Source organism: Cherax quadricarinatus, chromosome 57 (genome assembly GCF_038502225.1).
Source record: "Cherax quadricarinatus isolate ZL_2023a chromosome 57, ASM3850222v1, whole genome shotgun sequence".
NCBI classification, from domain to species: domain Eukaryota; kingdom Metazoa; phylum Arthropoda; class Malacostraca; order Decapoda; family Parastacidae; genus Cherax; species Cherax quadricarinatus.
The window spans coordinates 9,996,532-10,019,884 of NC_091348.1; the positions used below are offsets into that span (position 1 = coordinate 9,996,532).

General features: G+C 38.2%; 1 protein-coding gene across 5 annotated transcripts in view; it reads left to right on the top strand.

Annotated features, from left to right (window-relative positions):
• Tmem63 (transmembrane protein 63) overlaps nt 1-23,353 on the top strand; it is a 249,443-nt gene that overhangs the window by 38,622 nt on the left and 187,468 nt on the right. For 3 of the 5 annotated variants that reach the window (XR_011393591.1, XM_070097339.1, XM_070097341.1), the window contains exon 4: nt 18,630-18,662. The exons of 1 other annotated variant lie outside the window; for it this stretch is intronic. Coding sequence is in view for 2 of the 4 variants with exons in the window: in XM_070097339.1 (XP_069953440.1) it covers nt 18,630-18,662 (33 nt within the window). In the remaining 2 variants the exon portion in view is untranslated. Of the gene's footprint in view, nt 1-18,629; nt 18,684-23,353 lie in introns of all 5 variants that reach the window. One more of the 5 variants, XM_070097342.1, reaches the window with a different exon arrangement.

Genomic DNA, 23,353 nt, shown 5'->3' on the forward strand with positions numbered 1-23,353 from the left:
GCCAGACTTGAGTCCTGGAAATGGGAAGTACAATGCCTGCACTCTAAAGGAGGGGTTCGGGATATTAGCAGTTTGGAGGGATATGTTGTGTATCTTTATTCATATATGCTTCTAAACTGTTGTGTTCTGAGCACCTCTGCAAAAACAGTGATTATGTGTGAATGAGGTGAAAGTGTTGAATGATGAAAGTATTTTCTTTTTGGGGATTTTCTTTCTTTTTAGGTCACCCTGCCTTGGTGGGAGACGGCCAACTTGTAAAAAAAAAAAAAAAATTCTTAACCAATCTGCCAAACAGATATGAGCCACCCTACATGTCTGACATGAACATACACAAAATATGAATACATTTGTTGAAAAAGTAACTGAATAAAAAATTGAAAGTGATTTCTATTATGAGGTTTACAAAATTTATGTACGTATTCAGATTATCATTCATAAGAAATTAATTGTATGTACAAATGTTCGTAAGTCGTTTCTATTATAGGATGGAGTTCTGCTATAGTATTATTACAGTATACCTTGTGTCCATATCATACTGTAAAAACTCTATACATATAAAGGGCCCCAAAATATGGAATTCATTACCAGAAGATATTAAAGTAACCCAGTCTGAAAATCAATTTAAGACTCTTCTCAAAAGCCACTTAATCACCCTAGACTAAACTCTAAATACTCAGTACAGACATATTCACTTATGTACTCCCACATCATAACTTCAACAATCACTTTGAACCTTTTATCCATTGTTGACAGGAATGTAATTGAATCATTGTTTTCACAAAAAGCATTTTCGAATATGTGAATACATCTTTTGTCTTATACAAATTTTGATTCATTTATAATTAATAATGCACAAATAACCCGCACATAAAAGAGAGAATGTTACGACGACGTTTCGGTCCGACTTGGACCATTGACAAAGTCACACTGTGACTTTGTCAATGGTCCAAGTCGGACCGAAACATACTTGACGTGCTGTTGGAGTGTGAGCAAAGTAACATTTATGAAGGGGTTCAGGGAAACCTTCAGGCCGGACTTGAGTCCTGGAGATGGGAAGTACAGTGCCTGCACTCTGAAGGAGGGGTGTTAATGTTGCAGTTTAAAAACTATAGTGTAAAGCACCCTTCTGGCAAGACAGTGATGGAGTGAATGATGGTGAAAGTTTTTCTTTTTCAGGCCACCCTGCCTCGGTGGGAATCGGCCAGTGTGATAATAAAATAAAATAATAATATTTGTGTATCGTTGCGGTCACGGTATTGTGCCTTTTTTTGTCATTTGTTAATTAATAATCTACTATGCCTAGGCATAATAGAGGCTCTCTTTGCATTGCAACCCACTATTGTAAATACAAAATCTCAATGTACTGTTTGCAAAGACATAAAATAAATAAATAAGTAAATAAATAAATAGTATGCATATATTTTTTGCATTTATATTTCATACATGTAAAAAAAAAAAAAAAAAAAAAACTTATTATTCAGCTGAACCCTTAAATGAGCACTTAACACTTCCATCACCGCACATTTCCATAAATCATAGTATCACAAGCTTGGTAGTTTAAAAAAGTATTTAGCATGGGGTTTAGCTGTAATTCTGCTAAAGCTGCTTTTTGTCCGTCTGCACTCAAATGCTAATAACATTAAGATGTTCACAATTATTAGAGCCCAAAGATTTTTTTGCACATTCAGATCATAAATTGGGTACATGAGAAAAATAAGGAGAGATAAAAAAATAGATTAAAAATGTTGGCCAACTTGAGGGTATGGCAGTATGAAACAGGACTAAGATTTTATTTGTTGTATCTAAGGATTTTTTTTTTTATTTTTTGTTAGTAAATTATGTAGACTACAGTGGACCCTCCCTTTTTATTGGGCTCTGTTTTCATGAATTTCAGTTATCGCTGACTTTTTTCGTAAAAATGTTGGCTCAGTTTTCGTTTCTTTCTTCCATTCTTGTCGGTGGTACTGTACCTGTCCGAGTGCCGCATGCACACAAAGCCTCCAACACACACATTCTGAGGCAGTGTCACTTTGTTTCTCAGTGAGTGAACATTATCCTGTGAGGTCATAGGAAACATTTCCTAATAATTCATTGTTTTTTTCACTTGTTTATTCTGTGTGACTGCTAAATAAGCCACCATGGGCCCAAAGAAAGCTGCTAGTGCCAGCCCATTGATAAAGAAAGTGAGAAACATGATAGAATTCAAGAAAAAACTCATAAATAAGTACCAAAGCGGAGGAAGAAGAGAGAGGGGGGAGAGTGCCTTCTTCAGTGATTCTATGATATGGATGATACTAAAGCAGCAGGAGTCGATAAAAGCTATATTGGCAGCCAGCGATAAAGTGTAGCATTAACAGTGTAGCAAGTAAGTTAAGCGATTAAGCGATAGAAAAGGGACAAAAAACTAACTCCTCAAATGTTATTGGAGGTATATAGGGCCACTGACAAACATACGCCGCCCTGCCTATCTTCCACCACCCTAAGCCCATGCCAGCATCTCCAGGGTACAGTAAGTGTAAATATTTCTTATTTATAAATTAAAGTGTAAATATTTCTTATTTATAAATTACATACATTGTTTGTGTGAATGGTGTTGGTGCTTCTGCTGCCGCCTCCACTGCTACTAATACGTATGGCTTATGCTCTCAATGGCCCTTACAAACCCACCAACATGGCCACCACTCCTCACATACGTAATGACATATTCTTTCTAGAGTATATATCGTGTTTCTATGTTATTAATATTGTTTATTATGTCATATTAGATGAATTATGATAGATAAATAAGCCATGGAATATAGTTATTCTCTATAAAAGTATTTTTTGTTTATACTTTTGGATGTCTGAAACGGATTAATTGGATTTACATTACAGTGGGCCTCCGCATACCGTTGACATCACATAACGTTAAATCCGCATAGCAATACATTTTATCACTAAAATTTTGCCTCGCATAGTGCTAAAAAACTCGCTCAACGCTATTCGTCCGAGACGCGTCTATGTGAGGCCTGAGCCAGCCTCACATGTTCCGCCGGTGGCAATGTTTACAAGCCAGCCTCCGCGGTAACATCCAAGCATACAATCGGAGCATTTCGTATTATTACAGCGTTTTTGGTGATTTTATCTGCAAAATAAGTGACCATGGGCCCCAAGAAAGCTTCTAGTGCCAACCCTGTGGTAAAAAGGGTGAGAAATATTATCGAAATATTGTGGTACCATGGTCAACTGCTGATGCTGCTGCTGCTGTACCACCGTCAGCTGCTGCTGCTGCTGCTGTACCACCGTCAGCTGCTGCTGCTGTAGTACCATCTGCTGCTGCTGTAGCACCGTCTGCTGCTGCTGTAGCACTGTCAGCTGCTGCTGCTGCTGCTGCTGTAGTGCTGTCAGCTGCTGCTGCTGTAGCACTGTCAGCTGCTGCTGCTGCTGCTGAACTGTCAGCTGCTGCTGCTGTAGCACTGTCAGCTGCTGCTGCTGCTGTAGCACCGTCTGCTGCTGCTGCTGTACCACCGTCAGCTGCTGCTGCTGCTGTAGTACCGTCTGCTGCTGCTGTAGCACCATCTGCTGCTGCTGTAGCACTGTCAGCTGCTGCTGCTGCTGCACTGTCAGCTGCTGCTGCTGCTGCACTGTCAGCTGCTGCTGCTGTAGCACTGTCAGCTGCTGCTGCTGCTGCTGTAGCACCGTCAGCTGCTGCTGTACCACTGTCAGCTGCTGCTGCTGTAGTACCATCTGCTGCTGCTGTAGCACGGTCTGCTGCTGCTGTGGCACTGTCAGCTGCTGCTGCTGTAGCACTGTTGTTGGTGTGGCTTATTGAGAATACCAAGAAACAATTAACCCCAGAGGGTTAGCCACCCAGGATAACCCAAAAAAGTCAGTGTCATCGAAGACTGTCTAACTTATTTCCATTGGGGTCCTTAATCTTGTCTCCCAGGATGCAACCCACACCAGTCGACTAACACCCAGGAGAACAGGGAAAAATGCCTGGAACTAGTGCTCATATTGGCGAATTTAAAGCCAGCAAAGGTTGGTTTGAGAGATTTAAGAATCGTAGTGGCATACACAGTGTGATAAGGCATGTTCTGGAAGAAAATGCCAAACAGGACCTACAGTACTCAGGAGGAAAAGGCACTCCCAGGACACAGTGTCTCATCAGTCATTGCTGCATCTTCGATAAAGGTAAGTGTCATTTATTCTTCATTTAGTAGAGTAGTACATGCACAATATATATTGTGCATGTACTACTCTACTATTGTGCATGTATCCTTCTCTTTGTGTGTAGGAAAATGTATATTTCATGTGGTAAAATTTTTTTTTTCATACTTTTGGGTGTCTTGCACGGATTAATTTGATTTCCATTATTTCTTATGGGGAAAATTCATTCGCATAACGATAATTTCGCATAACAATGAGCTCTCAGGAACGGATTAATATCGTTATGCGGGGGTCCACTGTATTTCTTATGGGGAAAATGGTTTCAGTGTTCGTGAATTTCACATTTCGTCAGACTCTCTGAAACGGATTAATCACGAAAAGGGAGGGTCCACACTATATGAAAAAATAGAACATATGGAGGGAGGTTATAAAGTGGAAGATTGTAATGTATTATATCTTATATGTAATGTATTATATGTTATGAGAAATCTTGCTCAGCTTACAAATACAATTTTTTATTTCCTTGCAAGACTACATTGAGATTATGTAATTACAATAATGAGTTGCAGTCCAAAGAGAGCCACTGTCATTCCTTGGCATTATGGGCAGACTACAGTTAATTACTTACAGACTACTTAATACTCGAGAAATTGATCATAGTTTAAGTTGTACATCTGTTTTATTTATAGTCGACAATAAGTTTACTCAAATTACAATCTGGGGATATTACACTGGGACAAGTTGAAAGCATGTTGTAGGTTTTGTACATAAGTAAATGTATTTAAATTATGTTATGGGAATATAACGTTGTGAGTTGTTGAAAGTAGTTTATTTATACTACAATGTAGTATTAAGTAATTTATGAACTTTGGACATCTAGTTTTTAAGTTTTCAGATTTAGGTAATTGGGAGATTTTTTTTGGTGAAGTTAAATACAGTGGTCCCCCGACCTATGATATTAATCCATTTCTGAGAGCACATCGTAAGACAAAATGATCGTAGGTTGAATTAATTTTCCCCATAAGAAATATTTTTATTTTTTATTATCACACCGGCCGATTCCCACCAAGGCAGGGTGGCCCGAAAAAGAAAAACTTTCACCATCATTCACTCCATCACTGTCTTGCCAGAAGGGTGCTTTACACTACAGTTTTTAAACTGCAACATTAACACCCCTCCTTCAGAGTGCAGGCACTGTACTTCCCATCTCCAGGACTCAAGTCCGGCCTGCCGGTTTCCCTGAATCCCTTCATAAATGTTACTTTGCTCAAAACACGCTCACGCATGCCTGCTGGAAGTCCAAGCCCCTCGCACACAAAACCTCCTTTACCCCCTCCCTCCAACCCTTCCTAGGCCGACCCCTACCCCGCCTTCCTTCCACTACAGACTGATACACTCTTGAAGTCATTCTGTTTCGCTCCATTCTCTCTACATGTCCGAACCACCTCAACAACCCTTCCTCAGCCCTCTGGACAACAGTTTTGGTAATCCCGCACCTCCTCCTAACTTCCAAACTACGAATTCTCTGCATTATATTCACACCACACATTGCCCTCAGACATGACATCTCCACTGCCTCCAGCCTTCTCCTCGCTGCAACATTCATCACCCACGCTTCACACCCATATAAGAGCGTTGGTAAAACTATACTCTCATACATTCCCCTCTTTGCCTCCAAGGACAAAGTTCTTTGTCTCCACAGACTCCTAAGTGCACCACTCACTCTTTTTCCCTCATCAATTCTATGATTCACCTCATCTTTCATAGACCCATCCGCTGACACGTCCACTCCCAAATATCTGAATACGTTCACCTCCTCCATACTCTCTCCCTCCAATCTGATATTCAATCTTTCATCACCTAATCTTTTTGTTATCCTCATAACCTTACTCTTTCCTGTATTCACCTTTAATTTTCTTCTTTTGCACACCCTACCAAATTCATCCACCAATCTCTGCAACTTCTCTTCAGAATCTCCCAAGAGCACAGTGTCATCAGCAAAGAGCAGCTGTGACAACTCCCACTTTGTGTGTGATTCTTTATCTTTTAACTCCACGCCTCTTGCCAAGACCCTCGCATTTACTTCTCTTACAACCCCATCTATAAATATATTAAACAACCACGGTGACATCACACATCCTTGTCTAAGGCCTACTTTTACTGGGAAAAAATTTCCCTCTTTCCTACATACTCTAACTTGAGCCTCACTATCCTCGTAAAAACTCTTCACTGCTTTCAGTAACCTACCTCCTACACCATACACTTGCAACATCTGCCACATTGCCCCCCTATCCACCCTGTCATACGCCTTTTCCAAATCCATAAATGCCACAAAGACCTCTTTAGCCTTATCTAAATACTGTTCACTTATATGTTTCACTGTAAACACCCGGTCCACACACCCCCTACCTTTCCTAAAGCCTCCTTGTTCATCTGCTATCCTATTCTCCGTCTTACTCTTAATTCTTTCAATTATAACTCTACCATACACTTTACCAGGTACACTCAACAGACTTATCCCCCTATAATTTTTGCACTCTCTTTTATCCCCTTTGCCTTTATACAAAGGAACTATGCATGCTCTCTGCCAATCCCTAGGTACCTTACCCTCTTCCATACATTTATTAAATAATTGCACCAACCACTCCAAAACTATATCCCCACCTGCTTTTAACATTTCTATCTTTATCCCATCAATCCCGGCTGCCTTACCCCCTTTCATTTTACCTACTGCCTCACGAACTTCCCCCACACTCACAACTGGCTCTTCCTCACTCCTACAAGATGTTATTCCTCCTTGCCCTATACACGAAATCACAGCTTCCCTATCTTCATCAACATTTAACAATTCCTCAAAATATTCCTTCCATCTTCCCAATACCTCTAACTCTCCGTTTAATAACTCTCCTCTCCTATTTTTAACTGACAAATCCATTTGTTCTCTAGGCTTTCTTAACTTGTTAATCTCACTCCAAAACTTTTTCTTATTTTCAACAAAATTTGTTGATAACATCTCACCCACTCTCTCATTTGCTCTCTTTTTACATTGCTTCACCACTCTCTTAACTTCTCTCTTTTTCTCCATATACTCTTCCCTCCTTGCATCACTTCTACTTTGTAAAAACTTCTCATATGCTAACTTTTTCTCCCTTACTACTCTCTTTACATCATCATTCCACCAATCGCTCCTCTTCCCTCCTGCACCCACTTTCCTGTAACCACAAACTTCTGCTGAACACTCTAACACTACATTTTTAAACCTACCCCATACCTCTTCGACCCCATTGCCTATGCTCTCATTAGCCCATCTATCCTCCAATAGCTGTTTATATCTTACCCTAACTGCCTCCTCTTTTAGTTTATAAACCTTCACCTCTCTCTTCCCTGATGCTTCTATTCTCCTTGTATCCCATCTACCTTTTACTCTCAGTGTAGCTACAACTAGAAAGTGATCTGATATATCTGTGGCCCCTCTATAAACATGTACATCCTGAAGTCCACTCAACAGTCTTTTATCTACCAATACATAATCCAACAAACTACTGTCATTTCGCCCTACATCATATCGTGTATACTTATTTATCCTCTTTTTCTTAAAATATGTATTACCTATAACTAAACCCCTTTCTATACAAAGTTCAATCAAAGGGCTCCCATTATCATTTACACCTGGCACCCCAAACTTACCTACCACACCCTCTCTAAAAGTTTCTCCTACTTTAGCATTCAAGTCCCCTACCACAATTACTCTCTCACTTGGTTCAAAGGCTCCTATACATTCACTTAACATCTCCCAAAATCTCTCTCTCTCCTCTGCATTCCTCTCTTCTCCAGGTGCATACACGCTTATTATGACCCACTTCTCGCATCCAACCTTTACTTTAATCCACATAATTCTTGAATTTACACATTCATATTCTCTTTTCTCCTTCCATAACTGATCATTTAACATTACTGCTACCCCTTCCTTTGCTCTAACTCTCTCAGATACTCCAGATTTAATCCCATTTATTTCCCCCCACTGAAACTCTCCTACCCCCTTCAGCTTTGTTTCGCTTAGGGCCAGGACATCCAACTTCTTTTCATTCATAACATCAGCAATCATCTGTTTCTTGTCATCCGCACTACATCCACGCACATTTAAGCAACCCAGTTTTATAAAGTTTTTCTTCTTCTCTTTTTTAGTAATTGTATACAGGAGAAGGGGTTACTAGCCCATTGCTCCCGGCATTTTAGTCGCCTCATACGACACGCATGGTTTACGGAGGAAAGATTCTTTTCCACTTCCCCATGGACAATAGAAGAAATAAAAAAGAACAAGAGCTATTTAGAAAAAGGAGAAAAACCTAGATGTATGTATATATATATATGCATGTGCGTGTCTGTGAAGTGTGACCAAAGTGTAAGTAGGAGTAGCAAGATATCCCTGTTATCTTAGCGTGTTTATGAGACAGAAAAAGAAACCAGCAATCCTACCATCATGCAAAACAGTTACAGGTTTTTGTTTCACAGTCATCTGGCAGGACGGTAGTACTTCCCTGGGTGGTTGCTGTCTACCAACCTACTACCTATAATGGAAATCAAATTAATCAGTGCAAGACACTCAAAAGTATGAAAAAAAAAATTTTACCACATGAAATATACATTTTCTACTCTACTAAATGAAGAATAAATGACACCTTTATTGAAGATGCAGCAATGATTGATGAGACACTGTGTCCTGGGAGTGCCTTTTCCTCCTGAGTAATGTAGGTCCTGTTTTATCATTTTCTTCCAGAACAGGCCTTATCACACTGTGTATGCCACTATGATTCTTAAATCTTTCAAACCAACCTTTGCTGGCCTTAAATTCACCAATATGAGCACTAGATCCAGGCATTTTTTCCTGTTCACCTGGGTGTTAGTCGACTGATGTGGTTCGCATCCTGGGAGACAAGATTAAGGACCCCAATGGAAATAAGTTAGACAGTCCTCGATAACACACTGACTTGTTTGGGTTATTCTGGGTGGCTAACCCTCTGGTGTTAATTGTTTCTCAGTATTCTCGATAAGCCACACCAACAACGGTGCTGCAGCAGCAGCAGCTGACGGTGCTACAGCAGCAGCAGCAGCTGATGGTGCTACAGCAGCAGCAGCAGCAGCAGCTGACCATGGTACGATAGTATTTCGATAATATTTCTCACCCTTTTTACCACAGGGTTGGCACTAGAAGCTTTCTTTGGGCTCATGGTGGCTTATTTAGCAGTTAGAAGCACTGGTGAAGTGTATGGTAGAGTTATTATTGAAAGAATTAAGAGTAAGACGGAGAATAGGATAGCAGATGAACAAGGAGGCTTTAGGAAAGGTAGGGGGTGTGTGGACCAGGTGTTTACAGTGAAACATATAAGTGAACAGTATTTAGATAAGGCTAAAGAGGTCTTTGTGGCATTCATGGATTTGGAAAAGGCGTATGACAGGGTGGATAGGGGGGCAATGTGGCAGATGTTGCAGGTGTATGGTGTAGGAGATAGGTTACTGAAAGCAGTGAAGAGCTTTTACGAGGATAGTGAGGCTCAAGTTAGAGTATGTAGGAAAGAGGGAAATTATTTCCCAGTAAAAGTAGGTGTTAGACAAGGATGTGTGATGTCACCATGGTTGTTTAATATATTTATAGATGGGGTTGTAAGAGAAGTAAATGCGAGGGTCTTGGCAAGAGGCGTGGAGTTAAAAGATAAAGAATCACACATAAAGTGGGAGTTGTCACAGTTGCTCTTTGCTGATGACACCGTGCTCTTGGGAGATTCTGAAGAGAAGTTGCAGAGATTGGTGGATGAATTTGGTAGGGTGTGCAAAAGAAGAAAATTAAAAGTGAATACTGGAAACAGTAAGGTTATGAGGATAACAAAAAGATTAAGTGATGAAAGATTGGATGTCAGATTGGAGGGAGAGAGTATGGAGGAGGTGGATGTATTCAGATATTTGGGAGTGGACGTGTCAGCAGATGGGTCTATGAAAGATGAGGTGATTCATAGAATTGATGAGGGGAAAAGGGTGAGTGGTGCACTTAGGAGTCTTTGGAGACAAAGAACTTTGTCATTGGAGGCAAAGAGGGGAATGTATGAGAGTATAGTTTTACCAACGCTCTTATATGGGTGTGAAGCATGGGTGATGAATGTTGCAGTGAGGAGAAGGCTGGAGGCAGTGGAGATGGCATGTCTGAGGGCAATGTGTGGTGTGAATGCAATGCAGAGAATTCGTAGTTTGGAAGTTAGGAGGAGGTGCGGGATTACCAAAACTGTTGTCCAGAGGGCTGAGGAAGGGTTGTTGAGGTGGTTCAGACATGTAGAGAGAATGGAGCGAAACAGAGTGACTTCAAGAGTGTATCAGTCTGTAGTGGAAGGAAGGCGGGGTAGGGGTCGGCCTAGGAAAGGTTGGAGGGAGGGGGTAAAGGAGGTTTTGTGTGCGAGGGGCTTGGACTTCCAGCAGGCATGCGTGAGCATGTTTGATAGGAGTGAATGGAGACAAATGGTTTTTAATACTTGACGTGCTGTTGGAGTGTGAGCAAAGTAAGATTTATGAAGGGGTTCAGGGAAACCAGCAGGCCAGACTTGAGTCCTGGATATGGGAAGTACAGTGCCTGCACTCTAAAGGAGGGGTGTTAATGTTGCAGTTTAAAAACTGTAGTGTAAAGCACCCTTCTGGCAAGACAGTGATGGAGTGAATGATGGTGAAAGTTTTTCTTTTTTGGGCCGCCCTGCCTTGGTGGGAATCGGCCAGTGTGATAATAAAAAAAAAGCACTAAAAACACTGGAATAATACAAAATATTCTGAATGTATGCTTGGGAGCGACCGCTCTGGCTTGTAAACATTGGCACTAACTGAAGGCAGGCCAGCTGAGGTGCACTCAGGCAGACAGACAGACATGTGGACGCATACTGGACGAATGCTGTAGGTCGAGTTTTTCAACGTACGTCGGGGTCAAATTTTTACGCTGAAAAGCATCGTAGGTCAGTTTTAACGTAGGTTGGGGACATCATACGTCAGGGGTCCACTGTATTGAGTATTGAGTATTTAGTTTAGGGTGAGTAGGTGGTTTTTGAGAAGAGTTAAATTGATGTTCAGACCGGGCTACTTTAGTATTTACTGGCAATGAATTCCAGATTTTGGGGCCCTTTATGTGTTTATGTGCATCAGTTCAGTGAGCTTTTAGCTTCATACCAATATGTGGAGTAAAATGTGAAGGAAAATGATTCCCATTTTTTAAATATACGTGTACTTTAGTGGGGAAAAGAAGAAGCTTGGTGACTGTGATAAATTGCTTGAGAAAAGCACAACTTACATTTTTGATAGAGATGAATTAGAAACGGAATCAAATACATAGCTAAGATTAAGATTTTTATTTTGACAAATTACATGGTTGTATAGAGGAATATAATAGTTGGGTGTACATGCCAAAAGCCCCTTTGTTGTGCAGAGCATTTCGGACAAACTTAAAGATTAAGATTAACTTAAGAATAGTAAGGCAATAATACATAAATATTATATCAGGTGATGCTACATGGTTTTGGTAAGTCTAATAGAGACTTGTTACACTGTTGAATTAGTTAATAAAGGTTACAGTATTACAGTGTAGCAATTTAAAACAATTTACAATATGATGTATTACAGTTTAGTACTATTTAAAACAAAGAAATTTGGTATTACAGTGGAACAGTTTACATTATGATGTACTGTATTACAATCTTCTACTACTTAAAACAATAAAAGAAAAACAGACATCCTAATTTCAAAGTAGTCAGTGGTTGAGCATTCATCAGCACAATATGAGCATCTTTTGAGAAACTGGTAGTGATTAGGTATGGTTTGGTTAGTTTTGGGTGATGAGGTGATGTCTTATTAGGGCCTTAAACTGATTTGCAGACAGGGGTCCTTTAGTTTGTTCTGGTAGTGAATTCCAGATCTTCAGGCCTTTTACATGCATAGCATTTTTGCACAGGGAGAGATGAACACGGGGGATATCGAAGAGTGATCTGTGTCTTGTATTATGGTTGTGTGTTCTGTTATAGTTATCAAGGAGGAGTTTGAGAGGAGGGTTTACATTAGAGTATAGTGTTCTGTGTATGTAGTAGGCACAATAAGTGTGGATGTTTTGTATATTTACCAAGTTAAGACTCTTGAAAAGAGGTGGGGTGTGTTATTTAATGCAGGAGTTAGTAATCAATCGCACTGCAGCTTTTTGCTGGGTTATTAACCCTTTGACTGTTTCAGGCCCCTCTCTGAAACTGTCATTCTATGTCGCTCAATTTTTGAAAAAAAAAAAAATTTTTTTCTTATGAAATGATAGAGAATCTTTTCCCGATGGTAATGACACCAAAAGTTCGAAATTTGGTCGAAAACTCGTGGAATTATGCTCCCACGAAGTTAGCGGTCTCGGCGACATATGCGTATCGGCGATTTCGCCGACTTTGAGCCCAATTTTCAGCCAATTCCATTGTTCCAGTTGACCAAACTCATAGCTATTTCTTTAGAACTCCATTTTATCTATCAGCTGAGTACAAGAAACCTCCCATTTACTAATTTGGACTACCCAATATGGTGGTCAGAAATTGGCAATTTGGCCAATTTCACACAAAATAAAAAAGATGCCAATTTCAAAATAGGGTCCAGAATAACATATGCTCTGTTCATTAGTCACATCTCTAGGCCCCTCTTATATTATTATTGCTTTCTATTTTGATTTTTTATTCATACAAAAAAATACAAAATTTACTGTTATGCAGACGACTGCATTATTGTAAAAATTGTATAAATAATATCAGTGCACTAGTGAAAGAATATTAGACTCCCCAGTTGACGTGTATTGGACGTGTGGTGTGATTTATTTACTCTTGAACATTGGTAAAAATCGAACATTTCCGCTACTTTGAGCTCAGTTTCAAGGTCGTTTTCATCGTAAAAGTAATGAAAATCATCTCTATTTCTGTAATATGTTTTCCATTTTATCACCTAAGACCATGAAAACGCGAATACAACGATAAATACTATACGAAAATACACCTCAAAGTCAGCGTTTTATTCCAAAAAAACGATCAGTTTTTTTTTTCTCATTACGCAATGTGTGCTGCAGGATTTTTTTTATGTGGTGCACACTGACCACACAGACCCATTCTCTCACATGTGGGCCTACCAGCTTTCTCCCACTTGATTTGAAGCCGCTAGAATTATTGAGTATATATACGTCAAAAACATTGGCTCGTAAGACGTATTTATATGTCGAAAACAGTCAAAGGGTTAAAGGCTTAAGGTGATTTGCTGTGGTTGAGCCCCATGCACAAATACTATAGGTGAGGTAAGGGTAAGTGAGAGTGGTACAAAGCTAGAAGAGCTGATTGGGGTACATAGTACTGTATCTTTGAAAGTATGCCTACTGTTTTGGAGACTTTCTCAGAAATTTGCTGTATGTGTGTCTGAAATTTGAGACTGCAGTCAAGGTGGAGACCTAGAAATATGCCCTCTGCCTGTCTTGAGATAGGTGAACCATTTATTAATATGTTTAGCTGTACATTTGTAGCTCTGTTTCCAAAAAGCATGAAGTAGGTTTTGTCTATACTGAGAGTAAGTTTGTTGGTAATCATCCAAGTAGATATATTTAGTAGTTCACCACTTACTGTGTCTGTTAGTATGGTTGGGTTTGGGTGAGAAAAGACCTAAGTAGTGTTATCTGCAAATAAAATGGGTTTAACCCTTTGAGGGTTTCGGCTGTACTAGTACGGCTTACGACCCAGGGTTTTTGACGTACTAGTACGCCTAAATTCTAGCGCCCTCAAATCTAGTGGGAGAAAGCTGGTAGGCCTACATATGAAAGAATGGGTCTATGTGGTCAGTGTGCACAGTATAAAAAAAATCCTGCAGCACAGTGCATAATGAGAAAAAAAAAACTTTGACCGTTTTTTTTGGAATAAAACAGCAACTTTGCACTGTATTTTCGTATGGTATTTATTGTTGTATTCTAGTTTTCTTGGTCTCATTTTATAGAATGGAAGACATATTACAGAAATGGAGATGATTTTGACTGGTTTTACAATGAAAAGTACCTTGAAATTGAGCTCAAAGTAGCAGAAATGTTCGATTTTTACCAAAGTTCAAAAGTAAACAAATCATGCCAAGCGTCCAATACACGTCAACTGGTGAGTCTAATATTCTTTTACAAGTGCGCCAATATTATTTATACCATCTTTTACACTAATGCAGTAGTCTGCATAACAGTAAATCTTCTATTTTTTGTGAGAATAAAAATTCAAAGTGGAAAGCAAAAGAAAGTAAGAGGGGCCTTGTGACGTGACTAATGAACAAAGGAAATGTCATTTTAGTGCCAGGAATGTCTTTCTTGTTTATTCTGGACCCTATTCGGAAATTGGCATCTTTTGAAATTTGTGTGAAATTGGCAAAATTGCTAAATTCTGACCACTGTGTTGGATAGTTGAAATTGGTAAATGGGTGGTTTCTTGCACTCATTCGATAGAAAAAATGGAGTTCTAGCTAAATATTCATGTTCTTAGTTGACTAGTGCAGTGGAATTAGCCGAAAATAGGGCTCAAAGTGGGCAAAATCACCGATGCGTAAACATTGCCGAGACCGCTAACTTCGCGAGAGCATAATTCCGTAAGTTTTCCATCAAATTTCATAATTTTGGTGTCATTATGATCGGGAAAAGATTTTCTATCTTTTCATAAGATTTTTTTTTTTTTTTTTTAAATTTGGCCGACCCTGAGAACGAGTCTCGGAGTGGGCCTGTCGACCCTCAAAGGGTTAAGGAGATTAGATGTATTTGGTAGGTCATTGATATAAATGAGAAAGAGAAGTGGGCCAAGAATGCTTCCCTGTGGGACTCCAACAAGAACAGGTTGTGTAGTGGAATTGGCTCCATTTGCGCATACATATTGGGCTCTATTTTTAAGATAAGATTTTAAGTAATCGAGAGAGTGTCCTCTGACCCTGTAATGTTTGAGTTTTTGGTGCAAAAGGTCATGGTCAACTGTATAAAAAGCTTTTCATAAGTCTACGAAAAGTCCTAGGGAAAATTCATTTTTCTCGAGTACAGAGTATATTAGTTCAAGCATATGTATAATAGCATCATTAGTACTTTTTTTCAGTCTGAACCCAGACTGACAAGGGTTAAGTATGTTTTGGGATATGAAGTAGGTGTAGACTTGTTTGTGTATTAATTTTTTAAAGATTTTAGATAACAGGGGGAGGTTTAATATAGACCTATAATTGTTCAATTCAGTTGGATCACCTTTGAGGATAGGGGTGATTCTTGCTGTCTTGAGTATGGATGGGAAGGTGGAAGATTCAGTGGATTTGTTAAAAAGAGTTGCAATAATTGTTGACACCACATGAGAAGATTTTTTATGCATGATTGGTGGTAAGTTATTTAGGTCCCCTGTCTTGTTCTTTAGTGTTTTGATGATAAGCGAGATTTCAGCAGGGCTTGTTGGGGCTAAAAATAGAATATTAGGGTAGTTGCCAGTGAGGTAGGCTTTTGGTTGAATGTTTGAGCTTGGAATTTTACTTGCTAGTTTTGTTCCTACGGTAGAGAAAAAGACATGAAGTTTGTTGGCAGTATCGGTTGGCTGTAGGAGAGGTTCATCTGGTTTAGTTAACTTAATCATTCTGTTTTGTAACAGCTTTTTTTGGTCATAGAATTTCAGATAAGGTTTTCCAGGTCTTTTTCATATCACCTTTTATGTCATGAAATCTGTTATCATAATATAGTTTTTTGGACTTCATTATTAGATTGGTTAATATTGACGAGTAACATTTTGTGAGATCCTTGTTATTAGACCCATTCTATACTGTTTTCATATATGTTTGTAGATGAATGGTTCAGAGAACCGACATGTTGCACATGTGTCTAATTTATCAACATGTTTTTATATAGATGTTTTTCATCAATAGATTTGAGGATGCTGTTTGTAAGCCAGGGGCTGTTTAGTCTCTTTCCTGTGATCTGCTTAGTTTTTATTGGGCAATGCATGTTATAGAGGTTTTGGGATTTTTGTAAAAAAAAAAAATATTAACACATTCATCAGTATCGAGGTTGTCTGCTAGCTCGTTTTGCCAGTCAGCCACTAAATGCTGAAATAAAGTTATTAACAGATGACTTGTCATGTAGTTGGAATGTGATCTTAGTTGTGTCCTGGGGCACTTTACACAAGTTAGTTATGAGAAAGATGGGATAATGGTCAGTGGTGTTATCTGTGATTATGCCTGCTTTTAATAGGGATATAGTGTTTGTCCAGATGTGATCTAGTAATGAGGCATTTGTATCAGTGATTCTTGTAGGTTTTGTTATTGTTGGTAGAAGTAAGCAGCTGTTCATAATGTTTGTGAATTCAGTCACTTAGGGTCATGGTCATGGATGAGATTTATGTTGAAGTCCCCTGTAAGTATTAGGTGGTGTTTGTTCATTTCAGCGCTAGTTATTATGTTTTAGTTTTTCACTAAAAGAGTAAATATTGGAGTGAGGAACTCCATAAATTGCTCCGACTGTTAGAGGTTTTGTAAGGTATTTGGATTTAAATTTAGCAAAGGGATATTCACCATGTTCATCCCTTGTGCAAGTAGAATTTATACACTCTAGGTCATCATAGTAGTATATAGCTGTTCCACCTCCTAATTGATCTGGCCAACAATTGTGTATGGCTCTGTAGCCAGGCTGGAATAGATGTTTGTAACATCATGTTTTAGCCATGTTTCAGTGAGAGTAATGATATGCATACTGACATTTACAGAATTTAATAGTGCTTGGAGGTCATAGTGCTTGCTTAGTGATCTGACATTATAACTGAATACTGTTATGTTATTGTTGGCACTGAGTAGTGTCTTAGACTGTCTAGCAGTGTAATAGTCAATTGTTATTAGGATCATGTGTGTCATTTAATAAAAGGTTAATGTCAGGATTGATGTTTGCTATCATATGACTAATGCAAGTTTAACAATGTATAAATAGTATAAAGATAATATTGCACTGGAGGTGATATGAGAGCAGTACAAGTGTAGATAGCAGATGAACTATTCTACAGATTGCATAGATACTAAATAAGTAATAATAATACAAAAAATATGAAGTTAAAAGATAGTTAAAAAAAGGTCTTAAATAAAATTTAAATAGTAAGATTTGACTTAAAGCACAAAATTTAGGCAAGTAATAACACCATAAACAAATTGTATGATTAGTAATAAAAAATAATGAACTATTAAGACTAGGTATATCAATAGCACCTAACAGTGTTTGCACTAATGCTAGAATGTAAACAAAAATGGGGGGTTTGTATTACACTAACTATTGTAGACTGCACACATTAGAGAGTAAAAAAAAAAATATAGGAGTTAACTAATGGAGGATTTCACAAGGTAGTTACAAATATATATAAAAAAAATAGAAATGTTTATCTTTTTTAGACAGTAAACAAAAGAGTATTACATACTTAACTTTGTATTGTATTGCACTAATTGTTATAGATTGCACACACTAAAGAATAAAAAATAAAGTAGTTAATGAAGGACTGCAAAAGATAATTGCAAATGTATGAAAAAAAATATATATATATCTTTTAGGCAAACAAGATGGTGATCTTCAGGTGTTTAACAAGAATATAAAATATGAGGTAGTGATTGGACAGCTTAGAATCACTGCTGTCAGAGTGACAATATTGAAATAAGAATTAGGTTTTACAGAAAAAATTGAATGAAAAAAATTTTAGGGTCTCATAACACTACTTGTGGAAGTGGGTACAAACTACATTTTTATTCAGGCTCAGTTAGGCCAGCTTCGCTTAGGAATTTTTTTTAGATCATTTGCAGTAGAAATGAAGTATCTCATTTGTGATCAGCCATAAAATATTTTTCACTGAGAAAGGATGAAGATATTATATAGTGGGAGTACAGATGCCTAAGTTAAAATAAAAAATTTATAGAATCTTTTAAGTAAGCATTAGCATTAGGTAAATATATTCCTGAAAAGAATAAATGATTTTGGACAGTTATAAAGTTTTATTCCAAGTGTTCTGCTTTTGCATCAAGATACATTTTATTTATTCAAAAAATTTTTAGTGAAGTTTTTCAGTAGTAGCCTCATGATAGATTAGTATTTTGCCTTCTAGTAGTATTTGTTCTTGTAGAGATTGTGTAATTAGAGATAGTAATACAATATATTTAGTAATACGGTATTAGTAACTATAATTGTTCATGTAGATGTGATATTGGTGTTTTATATTTTCTTCTAAAAGTTTGTATTCCCTATTTTATTCTTTGCATTCTCAAAGCAGTAAAAAATGCTATTTTATTGCATGCCTAGCATAACTTTTTTTTTTATTTTGTTATAGCCTTGTTTTGCATAATTATTAGCTTATATTATTTTATTGCATGCTTTTAGCCGTTTGATTTTGTTTACACCCTTTATTAACTTATGCACCATTTGTTTGCTTTTCTCATTCCAGAACAAAGCATCTTGGCTTCAGTCAGTACAATGTGTAGGTTCCTAGTACACTACAGTATGTTGTTTTTAATTTTTGGTTTTTATATGTAATAAAACTTGTAATTACATTAGTTGCATATATATAAGGTTGAATAAATAAATAATGTTGCCTTATTCGAGTGATTATTGGTAACAGTATTGTGAATACAGTATAAAATGTGAGAGAGGGTGACATTACTTCACTGAAAGTGGATCGTGTTGCCTGGACAAGACTGCTGTGCATAAACTGCTTCAGACTGCTCCCATTATTTGAACTTGCTATTTCCCTCTGGGGTTATTTGCATTGTGATGGGAATGTGTTACTCTATGGATCTTTGAGGTATTGAAGCATAACGCATGTTCTATTGTATTTTTTATTTTAAATAGATAAATTTAACTACTGTATAATGTTAATTGTCCATGGTGCCATGGTTAATCTAACATATTTTGACCCCTATGAATTGTTGCTCCATGTGGGCAATATTTTGTTTGGACATGATCTTCTAGGATGCTGTTCATCACACTTTGTTGGTATCTCCAAGTCTGTTTTATTTACCACCCATATATTTCTTTGCCAGTTGATGATGCTGTGCACTGTCCATTCATTCATCTGTATTCTGTATAGTACATGTAGTTTCACTTGTACCCTTGTCATGTATCCAGTTTTCCAGCAGAACTTTACTGTCATGTAATGAGCTTTTCTACAGCCATAGGTTGTTGCTCAGTACAGGGACCAATCAGTATTGTATAGATATGCTTGTATGTTTCCATAAGTGGTTGTTGAAACTGTATCGAGTTCACAGTTTGTGTGCGTGCTAAATTAACCTTAACTCAGCCTCCCATTTCTCACATAACTCTTCATTCTATGCTCTTCCTATCTTAAAAGCAGGAAACTATTTCCATAGTCAACCAAAAACTCCCATTTCTTTGCTGTGATATTTAAATAATTTTTATATTTGAGTAAAGGATAATTTCCTGGGTTTTAGATAGTATAGGTAGAAGTTTTGAGGTTAGGTGACTGTTGAGGAATTAGGTGTGTGCATGCTTATGTGGTTCTAATATAGGAATCTGTAATTGTTTCTTCTGGTACCATGTGAGTCATCCTATAACTTACCCATGACATGCTTGTGTTTGTGTGTTCTTGAAATGATAATATATAATTTATAAAATCACCCTTTATGTACTGCATGTATGCATATGTAGGAGCATCAGTGTGTAATAAACACTTGTCGATACAAACGAAAAAGACATATGTATACTGAAATGTAGGGGTTGCTGAAGGCCTTTTTTGCTGAGGAGGATCTCAGAGGTTGAAATGCACCAGTCTTCCCCATCTCTGTTTCTTTCAGAATGTGTTTTTAGCATTGTATTATATATATATCCTAGGAAAGGATGGAATGGGTAAAGGAGGTTTAGTGAGCAGTGGGCTTGGACATTCAGCAGGCATGTGTGAGGGTGTTAGGAGTGACTGGAGACGAGTGATTTTTGTGATTTGACGTGCTATCGGAGTGTGAGCAAGGTAAGTTTTTGTTTATGGGTTCAGGGAAACCGGTTAGCCAGACTTGAGTCCTGGAGGTGGGAAAGTACAGTGGCTGCACTCTAAAGGAGGGGTGGAGATATTTGTTTGGAGGGATGTCTGAACTGTCATATCTATGTGCCTCTGGCAAGACAGTGATAATGTGAATGATGGTGAAAGTGTTTCTTTTTTGAGTCACCCTACCTCACTGGGCAGCAGCCAGTGTGTTAAAAAAAATGTATATATGTATATTCTTCTTCTTTCAACAAACTGGCCATATCCCACAGAGGCAGGGTGGCCCAAAAAGAAAAACAAAAGTTTCTCTTTTTAAATTTAGTAATTTATACAAGAGAAGGGGTTACTAGCCCCTTGCTCCCATATATGTATATATTACCAGTATTTATATACAGTATTTATTTGTAGTTTTTTCATACTGTGTGTGTGAGGCGAGTTAGCACATCTTACATTTTGACCACATGAGAATGTAAGAATGTGTATTAAAAAGCAGACAGCAGTTAATAATATCCTTACAGAATCAAGCTATAAAAACAAGAAAAAAGAACATGAATATTCACCCAAGTATTCAGACCTGTCCACAGACAGAAAATTCTCAAAAGCATCCTGTACCTCTAACACTTTACCTTAACCCACCCTCCCTCCCCTTCACACACACACACACACGCACACGCACACACACACACACACACACACACACACACACACACACACACACACACACACACACACACACACACACACACACACACACACACACACACACACACACACACACACACACACACACACACACACACACACACACACACACACACACACACACACACACACACACACACACACACACACACACACACACACACACACACACACACACACACACACACACACACACAACCAGTAAAGAGGTGGGGCCAGGAGCTGTGACTCAACCCCTGTAACCACAAATAGGTGAGCACATAGGTAATTGCATACACAGGCAGCTTGATTGTTTTCAGGTAAGACTAATATTTTAGAGGGATGACATTCAAGTTGAATTACTGGAAATACAGTGGACCCCCGGATTACGAAATTAATCCATTCCAGAGAGAGTGACTTATCCCGTATCTGACTTATTCCAAATTAATTTTCCCCATGAGAAATAATGGAAATCCAATTAATCCGTTTCAGACACCCAAAAGTATTAAACAAATGTTTTCTACATGAAATATACATTTATCTACACAGAAAGCAATGATACATGAAGAATAAAACAATAATAACATCACACTTACAAATAAGATTTCAGGAAATAGCGCAATTGAACTAACAAAACCAGATGAACCCCAACTCCCACCAACTGAAACAGCAAACAGACTCAAAGATTTCTTCTCCACTATAGGAAAAAAACCTTGCCAATAAAATCCCAAGCTCAAATACCCCACCCAATGACTACCTCATTGGCAACTACCCGAACACACTGCTCCTAGCTCCGACTAACCCAACAGAAGTCTCCCTTATTATCAACACACTAAAAACAAGACAGGAGATTTAAATACCTTACCACCCTTTATATACAAAAAAGCATCGCAAGTGCTGTCACCAATCATTGCAACACACGTCAACAAATCCATCGAATCCTCTACCTTCCCTACAGTTCTCAAAATAGCGAGGGTCACCCCGATACATAAAGGAGGAGACCAAACAGACTTGAATAACTATAGGCCAATATCCGACTTAGACCCTCTCTCTAAAATCTTCGAAAAATTAATTCATAAACGAATCTATTCCTACCTCATCTCCCACAACATTCTCAGCCCCTGTCAGTTTGGGTTCAGGCCTAATAAAAATATGAATGATGCTATTATACACATGCTAGAAAAAATATACACTGCACTAGAGAAAAAAGAATTACCACTGAGGATCTTCATTGATTTACGTAAAGCTTTTGATACAGTTGACCATGATTTGCTCCACATTAAATTGCTGCACTATGGTATAAGAGGGCACTCCCTCAACTACCTAAAGTCATACCTCAGCAACAGAAGCCAATATGTGTACACAAATGGAGCAAACTCTTCCACACAACCAATTACAGTTGGTGTCCCACAGGGAAATGTCCTTGGCCCTCTTCTCTTTCTCGTTTACATAAATGACCTACCAAATGCTTCGCAACTACTCAAACTTGCACTATTTGCAGATGACACTACATACGTCTTCTCTCATCCAAGCCCAGTCATGCTAGCCAATACGTACTGTGAATACCGAATTACAGAAAATATCTACCTGGATCATGACTAACAAACTTACTCTCAACATTGACAAAACCTACTTCATTCAGTTTGGAAACAGAGCTACAGATGTCCCTCTTAACATAATGATAAACAGATCACTTATCACAAAGCTCACAGAGGGAAAATTCTTAGGAATCCACCTTGATAATAGACTCAAATTTCAAACACATGTACAACAAATTTCCAAGAAAATTTCCAAGACCGTAGGCATACTAACAAAGATACGGTACTTTGCTCCTCAGTCAGCCCTCCTGGCCCTATATCACTTACTTATTTACCCCTATCATACGTATGGAATTTGTGCATGGGGCTCAACAATAAACCATCTCAGACCATTAATTACCCAACAAAAGGCTGCAGTCAGAATGATAAATTCCCACTACAAGCAGTACACTCCACCAATATTCAAAACTAAACCTACTCACTGTACAAAACATCCGTACTTATTATTGTACCTACTACATACATAGAACACTTAACTCGGATGTAAACCCTCCCCTCAAACGTCTCCTTACCAACCTCAACAGAACACATGACCATAACACAAGTCACAGATCACTCTTTGATGTTCCTCGTGTCCATCTCACACTATGCAAAAACTCAATTCACATAAAAGGCCCAAAAATCTGGAATTCATTACCTGTGAATATAAAAGAAACTTTTTTTTTTTTTTTTTTTTTTTTTTTTTTTTTTTTTTTTTTTTTTTTTTTTTTTTTTTTTTAACAAGTCTGCCGTCTCCCACCGAGGCAGGGTGACCCAAAATGAAAGAAAATCCCCAAAAAGAAAAGACTTTCATCATCATTCAACATTTTCACCTCACTCACACATAATCACTGTTTTTGCAGAGGTGCTCAGAATACAACAGTTTAGAAGCATGTATGTATAAAGATACACAACATA